This window comes from Zeus faber (genome assembly GCF_960531495.2).
Source record: "Zeus faber genome assembly, chromosome: 2".
In the NCBI taxonomy this organism is placed as follows: Eukaryota; Metazoa; Chordata; class Actinopteri; order Zeiformes; family Zeidae; genus Zeus; species Zeus faber.
In genome coordinates this window covers 39,821,257-39,836,256 of record NC_137189.1, presented here as the reverse complement: position 1 = coordinate 39,836,256, position 15,000 = coordinate 39,821,257, and the positions used below count along the sequence as shown (strand labels likewise).

The window sequence follows — 15,000 nt, the reverse complement described above, 5'->3', positions numbered from 1 at the left end:
CCGGCTCGCATCGACGCTTAGAGATAAGTATGGGAAGTACTAGTGATGGCTGCAGAGACCAGCACAAAACTTTTAAAAGAAAGAGGAATTGATATCTCTACTGTGTGTGTGTGTGTGTGTGTGTGTGTGTATCCACGGAGGGTCGACCGTAACCCAGGCTGCGGCACACGAGCCGCTCCGCATTTCTCCAGAACCAAATCGTAGATGTATTTATTTTATCTATTTTATTTTTTCACTTTCCGAGGTTTCCGTGATTGAACGACACAAAAAAAGCCACAAGCACTGCCGTAGCCTGCGGCGCGCCAAGCTCCGCGCCGCTCCAGACGCCGCGGTTGAAAGACGGAACAACCTTTTAAATGAGGCTTTGTACAGACCTAATACGAGTAAAGATTCAGCAACAGGATTGCTTCAGAAACAGATTTTAGCGTCGTGATAGGGTGTAATTAGTGAAAGCTTACAGACTGCATACAATGGAAACGGAGTCAAGCTCAAACCCCATTGGCTCACGGAACTAGGGGCCTGGCTGCTCATTACTATTTAAAGCGGAAAGCACTGAAACAGCCTGTTTTGGAACAGGACGGCACAGAGGCATGTTAGAATGGCTCAGATGAATAATCTGAGAGGTATTTTCAGCAGAAAACTTCAAGAACATGTTTTGGGGACCTCAGTTACCTATATTGACTTGTTGAAAAGGAGAATAATACGTCCTCTTTAAACTGGTATATATGGATTAATGCTAAAATTCTTAATTTGCAACTTATCAAAATTGAAAATGGTAACACACAAGTACAATACATTGTTAGAAAATAAATCAAGTAAATGTCTAACTACTGGGTTTTAGTTACACCCAATAAAGTACCACACCAGATGAAAAAGTACACAAATACTGAAAAGACAGTAGTTGTAACTAGTTGCTTTTGGAGCTCTGCTTATCTTGTAAGTAAGGCCATAAAAATCCTTCCAGGATGTTATTTGTAATTTATATCTTTTTGTTACCCTTTCCCACTGGAGGCGTTTTACTGGACCAGACTGTCGCTGTAAATAATGATTGGGTTTTAATTGACCTGTCTGGGAGAATAAAGGTCAAAATTAAACAAAAGGAGGGAATGGTAGTCAGTGTTTCCCAGCTGGCGAGAGCCGGAGGAAATGTGAGCGTGAGAATGTTTCTGATTTCAGATTTTCCGGTGCCACAGAGGTCGACCCAAACAGATCATTAAACAGGTCATGGTAACAGAGTTTGTAATTGAAAGACTAAGGGGCCTCCAGCTGACAAGTGCATCTCCAATTTCTTTCCATCCCTGCGCGCTTGTCGAGTTTAAGCCGACCGCTGTTTTGTACACAGAGGTGTGGAAAATGATGATTCCTCTATTAAGTTGTAGAACGACAGCTCTGGCTGCTATAGATTTTTGCCTGAAGGGAATTATATCATCCTGCAGGTAAAACACAAATACGACCGGAATCGATAGCGATTCTTTACTCGCGAGCAGAAAAACTCAAGCCCTTTTCTGAAGACCAAACATTTTGTGGCATCATTTTTCTCCCGTCCAATCCACTAACCAGAGCCTAGTTTGCCCTATATCGATTGATTTGAGTTAAGTCCATTTTCTATGGGTTATCTTACATGACACAAGCTTCAGAGTTAACATCGCGTCAACGTTTGGTTGGAAATCTATTTTGAAATACAATGTTTCATTATTTTCCCACTCTGGTTTCCCTTGTTCGCATTTAATTTTACATTTGTAATTTGAAGATCAATGTCGTTGCATCAAACATCACTTTTATTCTAAGAAAGATTCAACAGTTGCTTTGGTAACAATATAATGACAAGAACATTAAAAAACAACAACGAATGAAAAAATGATGCGTAGCGTGCGGAGCTAGTTGCGTTAGACAACTTGACCGCGCCACGCGCTTCCGCGTCCTTATGGGCCGACCTATTTAAATGACACAGCCGATTCCTCTGGCTCTACCTGCTTTTGTGCCTGCTTGCTTGCTGCTTTGCCGCGCTCCCTCCACCTCCCTCGCATCCACCTGCCGGCTCTACTCTATCCAATGGGGAGATTCAAGCCCTTCACTCCTTCTCGCTCATTAAGTATGACTATGTTTGCTGTACACCGCGCCGGAGTGATGAGCAGTAGATCCCAGACCAACCTCAAACAGTGCAAGATAAATAAAGGTCTAACTGCTTCAAAAACGCACTCACCCTTCACTCCTTAATGTACATTCATTTCTAAGAGCGTCTTCAGTTTAGATGATTTGGGGAAATGCACCAAGTTGGAGAATCTGTGTAAGAAGGTTTTTTTTACCATCATCTTAGCCTTAAAATGCTTTTGGGAAACGAGGCCCAGATTGCAACCGGTCAACACATGGACTTAAGCCAGTCATCCCATCAGTGGTCTTTGGATTTTTCCACAAACTCTCTGCCAATGGTTTTGTTAGCAACCGGGTTTTGCGTGATTTATTTTTTTCTTTTTAGTCCATTTGGCCATTATCAGTTTTGACCCTGCTCCCGGTTGGCTTCCACTGCTTCGACTGCTTTGTTTGTTTCATCAGGAAAAAAACAATTTCCAATTATCAATTCAGAATCTGTTAGCTGTTTTCATAGATCATCTTATTTATCTCATTAGCTCTGCATACTTAGTTCCGTTTGGTGCCGCAGAGTTCGGTTCGATGCCTTTGTTACAAGCAAATTGCATAATACCTGGTGGCAGTGAAAATTTTGGCTGGAATCACATATTTCCATGTCCAATGTGAGGGAGCACCTGCGGACACTCCGTAGCCTTAATTTCTTTCTAAACACTTGACTTTTCATTTAGCCAACCATGGGCGTAGGTTGTTTGTGTTGCAAAGGCAGAAAAAAGATAGAATGAGTCAGGTTCAGGTAGGTTGATAAAGTTGCGGGCGGCTTCAAAACTGACACCACCTCAGTTGAACTTGAACTTGCGCAGTGTGTTTAGAAATGTAGCTTTTCTTATTTCTATGTGCCTTCTACCTATTGACACATCTAAGCTTCCACCTAGTTTGGCAAGAGACGGCGTTGTGTCTCTTTCAATGATGCAATGCACCATTTTGTTTATAAAGTTTTACAAATTATTAGTGAAAGTCTGGACTAGCAAACAAATCCAACGCCTTGACTGAATAGGGATTTTGTCCGTGCTTCTCCTTACTGTGGTTATCTTTCGTGCCAGAGAAAGAGTGACCACAAAAGTAAAGCACACTCATCACTGGTGCATAATGCCTGCACCGTGTGCGAATATATATATAGTTCAATTACAAAGAATGCATGGTGGTCTGCATTATTTAATAGCTTTGTGAAACATTTATCGGTACCATAAAATAAATACTTTAGTAAATAAAATGTATTTTATTGCTACTGTAGGTCTGGTGTCTGTGGTCGAGTATCTATGGTAACTAGGCTTAAATCATTTAGCCTGTTGATCGTCTTCTGTTAAATAAAAGTGCCGAAATGCTTCAGAATCAGGCTCAAGCCTGGCGACCATTAATAGTAATAGCCAATTTTATAAATGAGGATTTAATGTGTGATGTGTGATATAATGTGTGATTTCATCAACCATTGAATCCTGAGGAAAAATGATACCTCAATCTCACCTTAAATTGAATTTACAAACATATAGATGAAACAAATAATTACATTTTTTAAGGGAGTGTTTTGAAAAGTGGCGAGGCCAAAGGCTGACTTCTCTCCGCAGAACGAGTCGGTAAATTGACTCACTTGATGTCGCTCTCCTGAACCCTCTCCTCATCCAGATCTTCGATGAACTTCTCCCCCTTCATCCAGTAGATGAGCGGGCTGACGTCGCCGCTGTACCCGAAGAAGGCCCGGCACGTGAGGTTCAGAGGACTTCCTGTGGGAGACCGCAAACAGGATACAGGGTCAACAAAAGGTGATCAAACTTCAAGATTTGTGAAAGGATAGGAAAGGGGTTTGTCAGTGACTTTGGACAGTCGCAGCCCCTCGAGGAAGCCATAGAAAAAGCACCGACATCGCCAAATGTGATGCTCCTCCTCCGCAAGGCTTCTTAGCCTTAATAGGAGAGGGGGTCTTGCAACGCTTGTCGTTGGATACCTGGATAAAACCAAAAGTGATACCAGTTCGGCAAAGTTCAAGGGGTGGGGCGGAGCATGATTGACAGGTTAGGCTTGAGGGGCATTTCCTCCTCAGCAGATAGTCCAGACCGGACTACCAAGAGCTTGAAAGCTCAGCAGCCACCAAGGTTACAGCGGATTGACTGGCGTTGAGCCACGCCATGTGACTAAAACTTGACTTACCCCAAAGGTGAAAAGAATTGGGCTTTGGACGCAGGCATTTTGGGTCGAGGAGGTTATGCTTTCAGAAACCTATTCAGGGTCAAACTGTAGCACAGGTAGAGAGGTGAGGGTGTTGTGAAGGCACCAAAGGAAAAAGTTAAAGGATCATAGGAGAGAATGGCAAAATGATAACGTCTACCCTTTATGGAGGGATGGAGTGAGCCGTGGCAACAGATGGGGGGAAAACAAGAAGGTTTTGGATAAAAAAGTCCAATGGAATTCGTTTTTTTGTCTAATTCCATTTCTACCTATAATGCATGATGCACTAATACAGGTACTCCTCACTTAACGACCTACCTGTTAAACAACTGTTCTGACTCACCACCACCTCTCCGACCAGTCGGTATTGAGCAATACGCACGCATCACGCAAGCCGCGGCTCAGCATTAAGCATCTCATCGTGCATCATCCTTTATATACTACATACACTATATACATTATATACACTGTATAAACTATGTATACTATATATACTATCTCATCTCATCGTTCCCGGTGTCATTCTCGTTCCCACAGACTGTCAGGATTCCCTACACTAGCGTTCACAATGGCCACGCCCCCTTACCGTGAAATAACACGGGTCCTCACTTATCCACCAATTCCCTTTAACGTCCTGGTCCGAGGAACGGAACTCGTCCATTAAGTGAGGAGTACCTGTATACAGTACCTCCCATTATTCTGTACAAAATGTATGCTCAGAATCAATAGAGGCAAATGTGGAAAGATATCATTTCTCTTTTCAACCATCATCACAACAAAGGAGAACGTACCCTCCTGTCAGAAATAAATGTGAGCTGCATTTGAGGGAACCAAAAGCCGTATGAGACACACTATTATTAAAACTGCAGGGTTACAGTGGCCACCATCCACTTTCTTTTCCGTTCGACTTATCTATTTTGCATGGCTTTCAGCAGAGCTGAATCGCTTTCTCCCAGAGCTGAATCGCTGAACCGAGCTCAAGGGCATTGCTTGCTCTCCTCCTCGGTACGAGGCCCGGAATCAAACTGGTACCAAACCCTCCTATGGCAGAAAAACATCAAAACAAGCAAATACAATCTTTTCTAGCAACTTTACCTATGCCGCTAGTCTGAGTCACTTCTGCTAGCTGCTGGTGTGCTGCAGCCTTGTGTTGTTTTTCACTAAAATCCATTTATGGTTTATTCCAAGAGACGGTATAGAGGCATCAGGAGAGAGTGCTGCTGGGAAGGGTCATCAAAGAACGGGATGGGAAAACAAAACAAAACCTGAAGAGAAGCGCTCAGTCTTAACGGGGACCTCTGTTCGAAGGGTTGTGTATTAAGTTGATTGACGGACAGTGTGCGATGGTTTCGCAGACTCAGATTAGGCGTAATATGAGACTAATCATACATTTCATCTGGACTACTATAACTGAAATTATTTGATCAATTTACAGAATTTAAAGGATCTGCAGGGCTGTTTTGGTGGCACGAGGGGGATATATATGTGTGCATATGTATATATATATGTATTTATGTGTGTGTGGCAGATCCGAGTGGCGTGTTCAGGGCCCCCCGACACAGAGACACAGGCAGAGACGTTGCAAACACACCAGATTATTGTAGAGAGTGGGTAAGATGTAACAAGCCGAGAGCAGATGGAACATTTTCATGACAGGGGTTCTCCCCGTGTGTGTGTGTGGGGATGGGTGATTTACCTGTTGCTAGTTGATTGCTCTAACAGGCAACAGGCGTACAGCCACCTTGATCCCGGGCCCAATTACCTCGACCCAAGACGGGTTTGGCTGCTTAAACCACACCACACCACAATATATATATATATATATATATATAATTTCTGTGAATTCACTTTGAATTCACCCCTGTGGATGAAATGTGCAACACAAATAAATTTGGCACAACTTAGGAGTGCAGACATACAACTGTATGTCTGCACTCCTATTCCCCCCAATCTGTAAACAGTTTAATAAAACTACATTCCGAAGAAATACTATTGTATCATAAAAAATAAAAATCTTTCTAGCATCTCTGCAACAACTGTGGGGCGATAGCTTGACTTGTGTTTACCTGTGTGATATAAGGGTCGATCTTCATACGCTGCCCAAAAATAACACAACTCACAAAAAAAACAAAAAAACCATCAATACTTCTGTACTATTGTACTCCCTCCTCAGGTGCTCTCTCGGGTGGTGGGGGAAGAAAAACTTGCTCTGACACAAACTCAACCACAAACGCATGCCTTTTTTTTTACCTCTTCTTCTGGAGCAACATGCTCGGAGCTAACATTCTTATGCATCAAAAAAGCTCCTGAACAATATCGGTTTTACTCTTCTCTGGTGATGTTCCGCACACTCAAGAGGCGCCGTCTCAAACTACGCCGGCACCCCCAGCCCGCCGTACGGTTCAGCAATACGGAGAAAGAATGAGCCCTAAATGCATGAACACCATAATATCCTGTGTTGTATATGTTATCAGAATAAGAATCAGGCTTTATTGGCTTACACGTACAAGGAATTTGAGTCAGGTTTTCTGGGACTGGCGGTGCTTCCAGAACAAACAGAAAGTAATGTCAAAAAGAAGTTAAGCAAAATGTAAGAAATATATCCACATAAAATTATAACCATGAAAATAAAATAAAGACAATATAAAAATATGTTATGTCATATTATGTTGTGTATCTGATATATATATACACACACAACATTAAAACCACCCGCCTGTTGGTATCTGGTATCTGGCGCCAAGACATTAGCAGCAGATCCTTTAAGTCCTGTAAGTTGCGAGGCGGGGCCCTCCGTGGATCGGGCTTGTTGTTCCAGCACATCCCACAGATGCTCCATCGGATTGAGATCTGGGGAATTTGAAGGCCAAGTCAACACCTTGAACTCTTTGTCATGCTCCGTGAAACCATCCCATTCTTTGCAGCGTGGCAGGGCGCGTTACCCCGCTGAAAGAGGCCACCGCCATCGGAGAACACCGTTGCTATGAAGCGGTGTAGTTTGTTCTGCAACAATGTTTAGGTAGGTGGTACGCGTCAAAGCAACATCCACATGAATGACAGGACCCAAGGCTTCCCAGCAGAACATTGCCCGGAGCATCACAGTGCCTCCGCCGGCTTGTCTTCAACCCATAGTGCGTCCTGGTGCCGTCTCTTCCCCAGGTAAACCACGCCCACGCACCAGTTTGGAGAAACCGAGTGAGACCGAGGCGGACGCCAGACCGAGAAAAAAGGCAGGGCGGGCGGGTGAGCGACAGAATCAGACACAGAGAGATGGAGAGATGGGGATGACGTGGGATGACGGAGAAATAGAAAAGCGGTGCGGGGCGGCTTATCGTCGGTGTCTGGGTGGGCGGCGGAAGGACCCACAAGGACCCACCGACCCAAAACCCTCTTTGACCTGACAGATCCACACTTCCTCCGCCTATTTTATTTACTTCGCTGTCTTTCCATCCGCTGAAGGAGAGGTTCTTTTTACCCCTCCTGCCCTCATTTCGAAACACATACGCCGGGCCGTCTGGGGAAGAGATAAACCCATTTGAAGCCGCCTCGGTTTCTCTTTTCAGCACATTTCACATTTTTCCGATTCCCTTTCTCTTTCTCCATTTCTCTCCCATCTCTCCTCCTCTCCCGCCTCCTTCTGTCAGCTGAATCTGGGATTCCTGATTCTCCACAGATCCCTCGCTCTCCTTCCCGCACCAATCACGACGGCACAGCGCGCCACTGCACTGCGGCCGACAGCGTAGAAACCTAGGAGTGTGGGGGAAATAAATACATAAACAAACAAACAAGAGAAGGGAATAACTGCAAATTATTTGGCCAGAGCCATAACCATCAAGGAGGGCAGGGGAGGTTTGGATCGACGCGGCTTTTGTTGACGGCCCCGTGATCAGCGTGGCCTCGTGGCAAGGTGAGTCAGAAGTCGGACAAATGGGCGACAGCGCCGGCGTATACTTTAATTGGGCACTTGCTCATTCAAAAATAATTGGAGTTTTATTTGACTCAGCCCCCGCTCTAATTTGGCACCCCCCCCCCCCCCGCGCGCTTTTGCGGTCTAATGCCGTCAAGAGAAAAAAAAAATCAAATTCAAAGTTTCCGAAAGACCAAATAGGGTGGAGAATGTGAAAAAAAAAAAAAAAAGAAAAAACAGCTTGTCCCCAACTGGGAGACGGTTTTGCATTTTGTCCCGCAGCTCAACGAAAAAATATTGTCCATGGTCGAGTGATAACGGTGCGTGTGTGTGTGTGTGTGTGTGTGTGTGTGTGTGTGTGTGTGTGTGTGTGTGTGTGTGTGTGTGCGTGTGTGCATGTGGTCTTTGATATACAGAATGTGTGTTTATACACACACACACACACACACACACACACACACAGACACACACACACACACACACACACACACACACACACAGCACCGTCACAGCACCGTCGCCGGCCACCAGGGGTCTCTGTGGAGCCGCAGAGCTCGAGGACGGCCGGTTCAGCGACGAGGCGGGCAAGGCGAACGCCGCGTCGACGGGCGCAGACAACAGCGAAAGGAAACACGGCTCCTTTTGTGCAGCACCTTTGATGTCAAGAGGCTTCAGCCGTGGGTCGTGCCGCGTTGCAGCGCTGACAGCTGCACCGCTGGGCTAACAGCGCTGTGCTGTGTCATGCTGGGAGACCGTATTTTTTTATTTATCCAGAAGGCCTTTTCGGGGATGCGGTTCACGTCATCGGGTGTAGGATCTCCTTTTATTCTCCATTTTTCAACTCGGGCCTTATTAAAAATGTTGGTTTCCCCCCAGAAATGTACATTTACATAAAACGTTGATTGCATCGTTTCTAACTGTTAGTAGCGCCACCTGGCTCAACGCTTTACTATTGAAAAACTGAGCTTAACCCTGCTGCAGCTTCTCACTGTCTTCATATGCAAGTCTTGTTTAAGCCTTTAAAAATAGTTTCATCTCCTTTTTCGCAAATGAGAATCTTGCAAAAAAAATGAAAAAAATGTCAGGCAGTCTTTATAAGTCATACAGGAAGAATATGGTTGCAAAACACACGTCTCATCATGTTCTTTGTGACTAGAAACAGGAAATTGCGTGCCTTCCTGCTGGCAACCTTCCCTAGCCAGCGTTGCGCTCTGGAAGTACTGCGGCAACAGCCAATTATGTGACAAGGGGCTATTACCGTTTCTAAAAGAAGATTTCATGTTTCGTTTTTTTTCAGGCAACTGGACTGCGCCGGCCGAAGCGCAGCGAGAAGATGCAGCAGAGTGGTACGTTTCCCAACAGTAACATTCAGCCAGGGTTTTACAAACGATGGAAACTAAGACTTTAATAAAGGCCTGGCTCGTAAACATAGGGAACCTCTCCTGTAATAGCGCGCTTGTTGGAAGCTGTCTAATTGTTCAAGGGTTGAGCTTTTCGGCAGACGCTGCGAGCCAGGGGACGGATCACAGAGAGACCGCTGGAGGTCTGGGGCAGGAACCGTCTTCCTTCCGTGGACAGCGTCCGCGCGTTGCAGTCGGGTCACGTTCGGTCATACTTTCGGCCACAGACGGAGCCCCCGTCCGACGCCCCAAAATAACTTACAACTGTCAAAGAATAAGTCGCTCCCGGCATGCAGCGGTTCCCTCCCCGCCGGGTCTAATGGGCCGCACGGTTAATCTTTGCATAAACTGTACGGACGAATCAATTTTCCATCCCCGCAGCGAACACATCCAGACACAGTCACTGGGGGGCGCTTCCGATTCCCAAAGCCCGTCCTTGGTCAGCAGGGTGAGAAAATAAGTCTTAATGCGATTGTCTCCGCTCTCTCTCCCCCCCCCCCCTCTCTCACTCCGCCTCTCCGTTATCTGTCTCTCCTAAACCATCTTTTAGTCACAGAGAGCGCGGGACGGCGGCCGCGGCGCACTGCAGGCTGAGAATTGCTACCCTCCCCCGCCAAACTTGTTGCTGCGAGGGAGGGCTGGCGAATTACGCCGAAAAACAAACTGTGTCCACTGCGTCCCGCATGCGAGTATCAGTATTATATATAGCAGTACCGTTTGTGAGTTCATGATATCTATAACAGTATTATTCAAGCAGTACCCTTTGTGAGTTCATGTTATCTATAACAGTATTATATACAGCAGTACCCTTTGTGAGTTCATGTTATCTATAACAGTATTATATACAGCAGTACCCTTTGTGAGTTCATGTTATCTATAACAGTATTATATATAGCAGTACCCTTTGTGAGTTCATGTTATCTATAACAGTATTATATATAGCAGTACCCTTTGTGAGTTCATGTTATCTATAACATACTGTATATAGCAGCAGCCTATATGAGCCTATAAGGTTCATACTAGATGTACCTTTCATGACTATTTGGGTTTGGGACATACAGTATTTAACACTTATTTAGCGTACTTTGGAATACCCTGCAATACAAGTAACATATCGAGACCAGATGCAATTTGGCTCAAAGGCAATTAAAGCCAAATAATGAATATGCATTTCCTCACTCAGGCGTGCGGGCATATTGCATATTGTTTCAGTGCGGCATGCAGAGCAGGCCTCAGCCATTCTGGCAGAAGAATAGACGGACGGCTAATCTTCACTCTTTGCCTCTGATTGGTTCATTTCACCGCCACGCTAACTCGCCACAGCTGGGACAACATGTGCAAGACGCCCGGGACAGAGAGAGAGAGGGAGAGAGAGAGAGAGAGAGAGAGAGAGAGAGACCAACGACCAAGATTCACCGTTTACTGTCGAATCGGTAGGTATTTGATACATTATTCCAAACGGGGGAAAATGATTAGTAGCTCAGCCTGCATTTCATGTAGACGGCGCGAGACCTTCGCAGATGGCCAAGGGGATGACTTTTTTTTTATTTTTTATTTTTACGTTTGTTGAGGTTCCCTCTTCGGTTTCCCCGGTCTGGAGGAGATTGTTCTTGTTTATTTATGTGTTATTGATAGATATTTCGAAAACACACACACACACACACACACACACACACACACACACACACACATCCCGGCCCTTAATCAGCGTTTGCCGCCTTTGGATCACACTCGGTCATCCAAGCGCTCCTCCGTGACGCACATGGCACTCAACAACCACACCAAATCACATAGAATATGAGCAGCGCTGGACTGGAAGCCAGCAGAGGTGGGGGGTTGGGAGGAACAATACCAAGGAAGCAAATCGGCCGCGGCCCGTGCTCGTGGGGCAGAGCGTGACATTTTCCGGAATATAACACCTGCACCCTCGGCGCAGACGTTCCCGTAGCGCGCAAAGACGGGCGGCTTATCACGCCGCGGCGCAATTGTGGAGAGAGAGAGAGAGAGAGAGAGAAAAAAAAAAAAAAGGACCTCGCGTCAAACAACGTTGCTCATAGTCTCTCGTGTAGGAGTCCCAGCTGAATTCCCCTCGTGAAAAGCTCATTACGCGTTAATGGACCATTTTAAAAGGTTAGTCCGGAAAATGTTCCGCAGACGCGGCGTCGAGCGGCGGCGACGCGGGTTACGCAGCGGCGGGGGAGGGGCAGCGGCCGAGTGCGGCGCCCGGCGCGGTCAACTTTTGAACGGACGCTCCCTCCCTCTCCGACGGCCTTGCCAGGCGTGTACGCGGTGGTAGACGAAGGCTTTGTAGATGTATTTATCTGATATCTATTTATCTATCTGTTATTTATTTCCCCTCCCCCCGCCGTACCGTCCGCCGCTTGACGGTGGCGTGTGGCCGCGGCGCCCGTGGTAATTCCCGCATGTGAGGAAAACGTGTTCGCTTTGAAGAGTGTCGACTCAAGCACGAGAAAAAGTAGTTCTCAGAAAGACTAAACTGAGGAAAGAACCGAGTTGGAACGGTATTTAGCCACGATTAAAGTCCCAGTAAAGAAACAATGAATAACGTGAGTTTCTCCACATCGCAGAAAAATGTCTTATCAACCAGCCTGGCAAATCTGACTGATTAAAAAAAAAAATCGACAAGTATATAAAATTCGGTTTCAAGATCGTGACCAACAAAACAGTTTCCTCTGCCCTGAGGTGCTGGGGGCGTGTCTGCTGAAGACGCTGAAACCACGCCACATTGCGCTAACCATGTGATAATAAATAAACCTTTACATGGGAGTAACTCCCATGTTTAAATGTTGTGCTGAGCCCAGTCCTGGGCGTGTAGTTGCTCACCTCAAAGTGCAGCTGTCTGGCTGCGGGACTCCCCGCCTTCCGGTGCCCCCGACCTGGCTCCTCCGCAGCCAGGTGGGGGCTCCACGGCCTTCTCGCATGCAGCTAATGCTAATGTAACCGACCCAACGGGAGGGTTCTTTCTGGTCCCGAGCGGGCGTGGCATGAGTTCACGCTCTCGCTGAGGACGCCTTACGCTCCCAGGTGTTTGTTCCCAAAACGGCGCTTTATCCCAAACTCCGGGGCTGTGAGCTTGGCTAATTTCACCACCGACGCTCCCATTCCGACCCGGTGTTTACATAGTGTTGGGGGGAGGGGGCCGCTCCACGCCATCGAGTCATGATTTAGCCCCGCCTAAAAAAATCGTGAACACAAAAATGCCGAGAGACAGTTTAACGGTCTAACTCCACAACTCAGTACGACATCGTTCAGTCTTTTCACATGTTTTCAGCGATTACTCTTTCACATGTTTAAAGGGTTTAGAAACAATTCACCGAATCCACTTCACGGGGACTTTAAGTACGGGTCGATTGGTTGTGAATGGTATTCTGACTGGAATCATTTAATTCCGTCACAGTTATTCATTTCAGTGGGAGGTAAAGTGTAAATCAGCCCCATTCAATAGGAATTATTACAAACGCCACGTTGAATGAATCCTCGGAAATTATTTTCCGTTTGCGAGTCGGAGAGTCGCCCACTGAACCGGAACTTAAAGAGCTTGTTAGGCTCGCAGCTGGGTGGGTGCGTGCGTGACTCCCGGCTCTCACGGCGCTTCTCGGTCACGAATCAAGACCCGGGCTCCGTTCGGCCCGTGTGCCTGGCCGCAGCCACCGAGCCCCAAACGAATTAGGGACCGACAATCCTTTTTTTGTGACTCCCGACACGCGGGTAGTTTCAAAGAGTCGTTCGGGAGTCTGGCACCGCTGCTCTGCTCACCTGAGAGACCCTCAGGCAGCCTGTGCTGCGGCAGACCTCCATGGGGAAGAGAGAGATGGTTCTTCCGTCTCGACTGTGTTAAAAGTCTCACGCCATCCCTCCGGTGGGAGGCGCGGGGGGACGCCGCTGTTTAACCTTGACTGAGTTCTTCCAAGGACTGGGCTCCGTCGCCGGGCTCGGACGGGGCCCCTGAGCGGCGGCGCGCGGTTTAAAACCCGCCGAAGCGAGGCCCTGGAAAAATTCAGGCTTTGGAAGCTTTGGTAAGGCGCGGCAGACACAGAGGGGAGGGGAAAGGGGGAACCGGCTGGGAGGAAAAAGAGACTAAACGGCACTAAGTGGAAGGTCGCAGAGCCCTTGCAGGTCACCTCTGAACCATGGCCGCCACTTCCCAGGCCGGCTACACCTCCTCCTCCGGGCCGGGGCTGTGAGAGAGACCCGGGGGATCGGTTGAGCCTCACTGACTTCTCATCCCCGCACCCGGTGAAAGTAATCCATTCACTGCCGCGGCTTCCCTCCGACGTGCCGCTTGGCCGCAAACGAAATGTGAAACTCTCGGCGACGGAGTTCTTTGAACACGAAAGGAAAGAAAGTGCCTCCGTCCGCCTTGCTTATATATTTCCGGGGGGGGCGTTTTTTTTTCTCGGTTATAATGGACTCCCCGTAAACCCCGTACTTTATGGTAGTTACTTTCACGAGTTTAACCTCCTAATCACCGAGACAAAATGTCCCTGTTTCGCTAAAAAAGCGCCTCCGCTGCGACTCGTACTTTCATGCATTACACAATATCAGTGAACGACAAAGCGAGCCATCCAAGACCCTTTTGAAAGCCGACAGTAGAATAACTATAATCATATAATTTCCAGCAGAATGCTGGCAGAACGGCGGGAAAGCTCGACACTTCTGAAAAATCGATGAATGAAAATCTGTCCTGTGCCACTCTTCGGGGCGTAAAAACACCTTCCGCAGGTAAAACAACCCAGTGCTCTTTTTTTTCCCCTATAATCGAGCGGCAGTTTCCTGGCTTGCCCCGGCAGCGTCAATTTAACACGGTCGCCCCGCACCTCAGCGGTAGGGACCTTATTTCGGCTGCACGGCCCCGGCTTTCGGTGAGCGGTCGGGTGGAGACAGCTCTCCGGCCGAGATCGGGGAGGCTTACGGAGGCGCGGGGAGAGGAAACTCCAGCTCCAGCCGGACCTGTATTATCTGTCCGCGCATCCGGTCAACCTGGTGTCAATTGTCCATCCCAGTCAGCGTGACGTTCGGGCTGAAACGCTTATACTCAGCTCCAAGTAGGAAAATATACGCGAACAGCAACAAAAACGAGTAAAAGGTGACGGGGTCAGAACGAGGCGACAAACTTGCGGGGGGAGAGGTGGGCAAAGTGATCGGAAGTTGTGCACGGAGGGTAAATTAAAGGGGGCCTGGGACAAGTGTTTTTGTGAGCGTTCTTATTCTGAAGACATGCGGTGAATCAAGCCGCATTTGTGTCTGTGTCATTATTATTATTATTATTATTATTATTGCCTTTGTGTCCTACGTCACATTAAGACACTGCACAGATAATCAGGGGAAGTGCTCTGTGTTGCCTTACAGCCCAGCCTCTACAGC

The 15,000-nt window shown here is 47.2% G+C and overlaps 1 protein-coding gene across 1 annotated transcript in view; it reads right to left on the bottom strand.

The window, feature by feature from the left end:
* Window positions 1-15,000, bottom strand: part of LOC307244801 (interleukin-1 receptor accessory protein-like 1) — a gene marked incomplete at both ends in the record, with an annotated part of 266,700 nt that overhangs the window by 43,214 nt on the left and 208,486 nt on the right. The window contains one exon of the mRNA XM_080020106.1: window positions 3,734-3,866. Within this exon, the coding sequence (XP_079876232.1) occupies window positions 3,734-3,866 (133 nt within the window). The remainder of the gene's footprint in view (window positions 1-3,733; window positions 3,867-15,000) is intronic.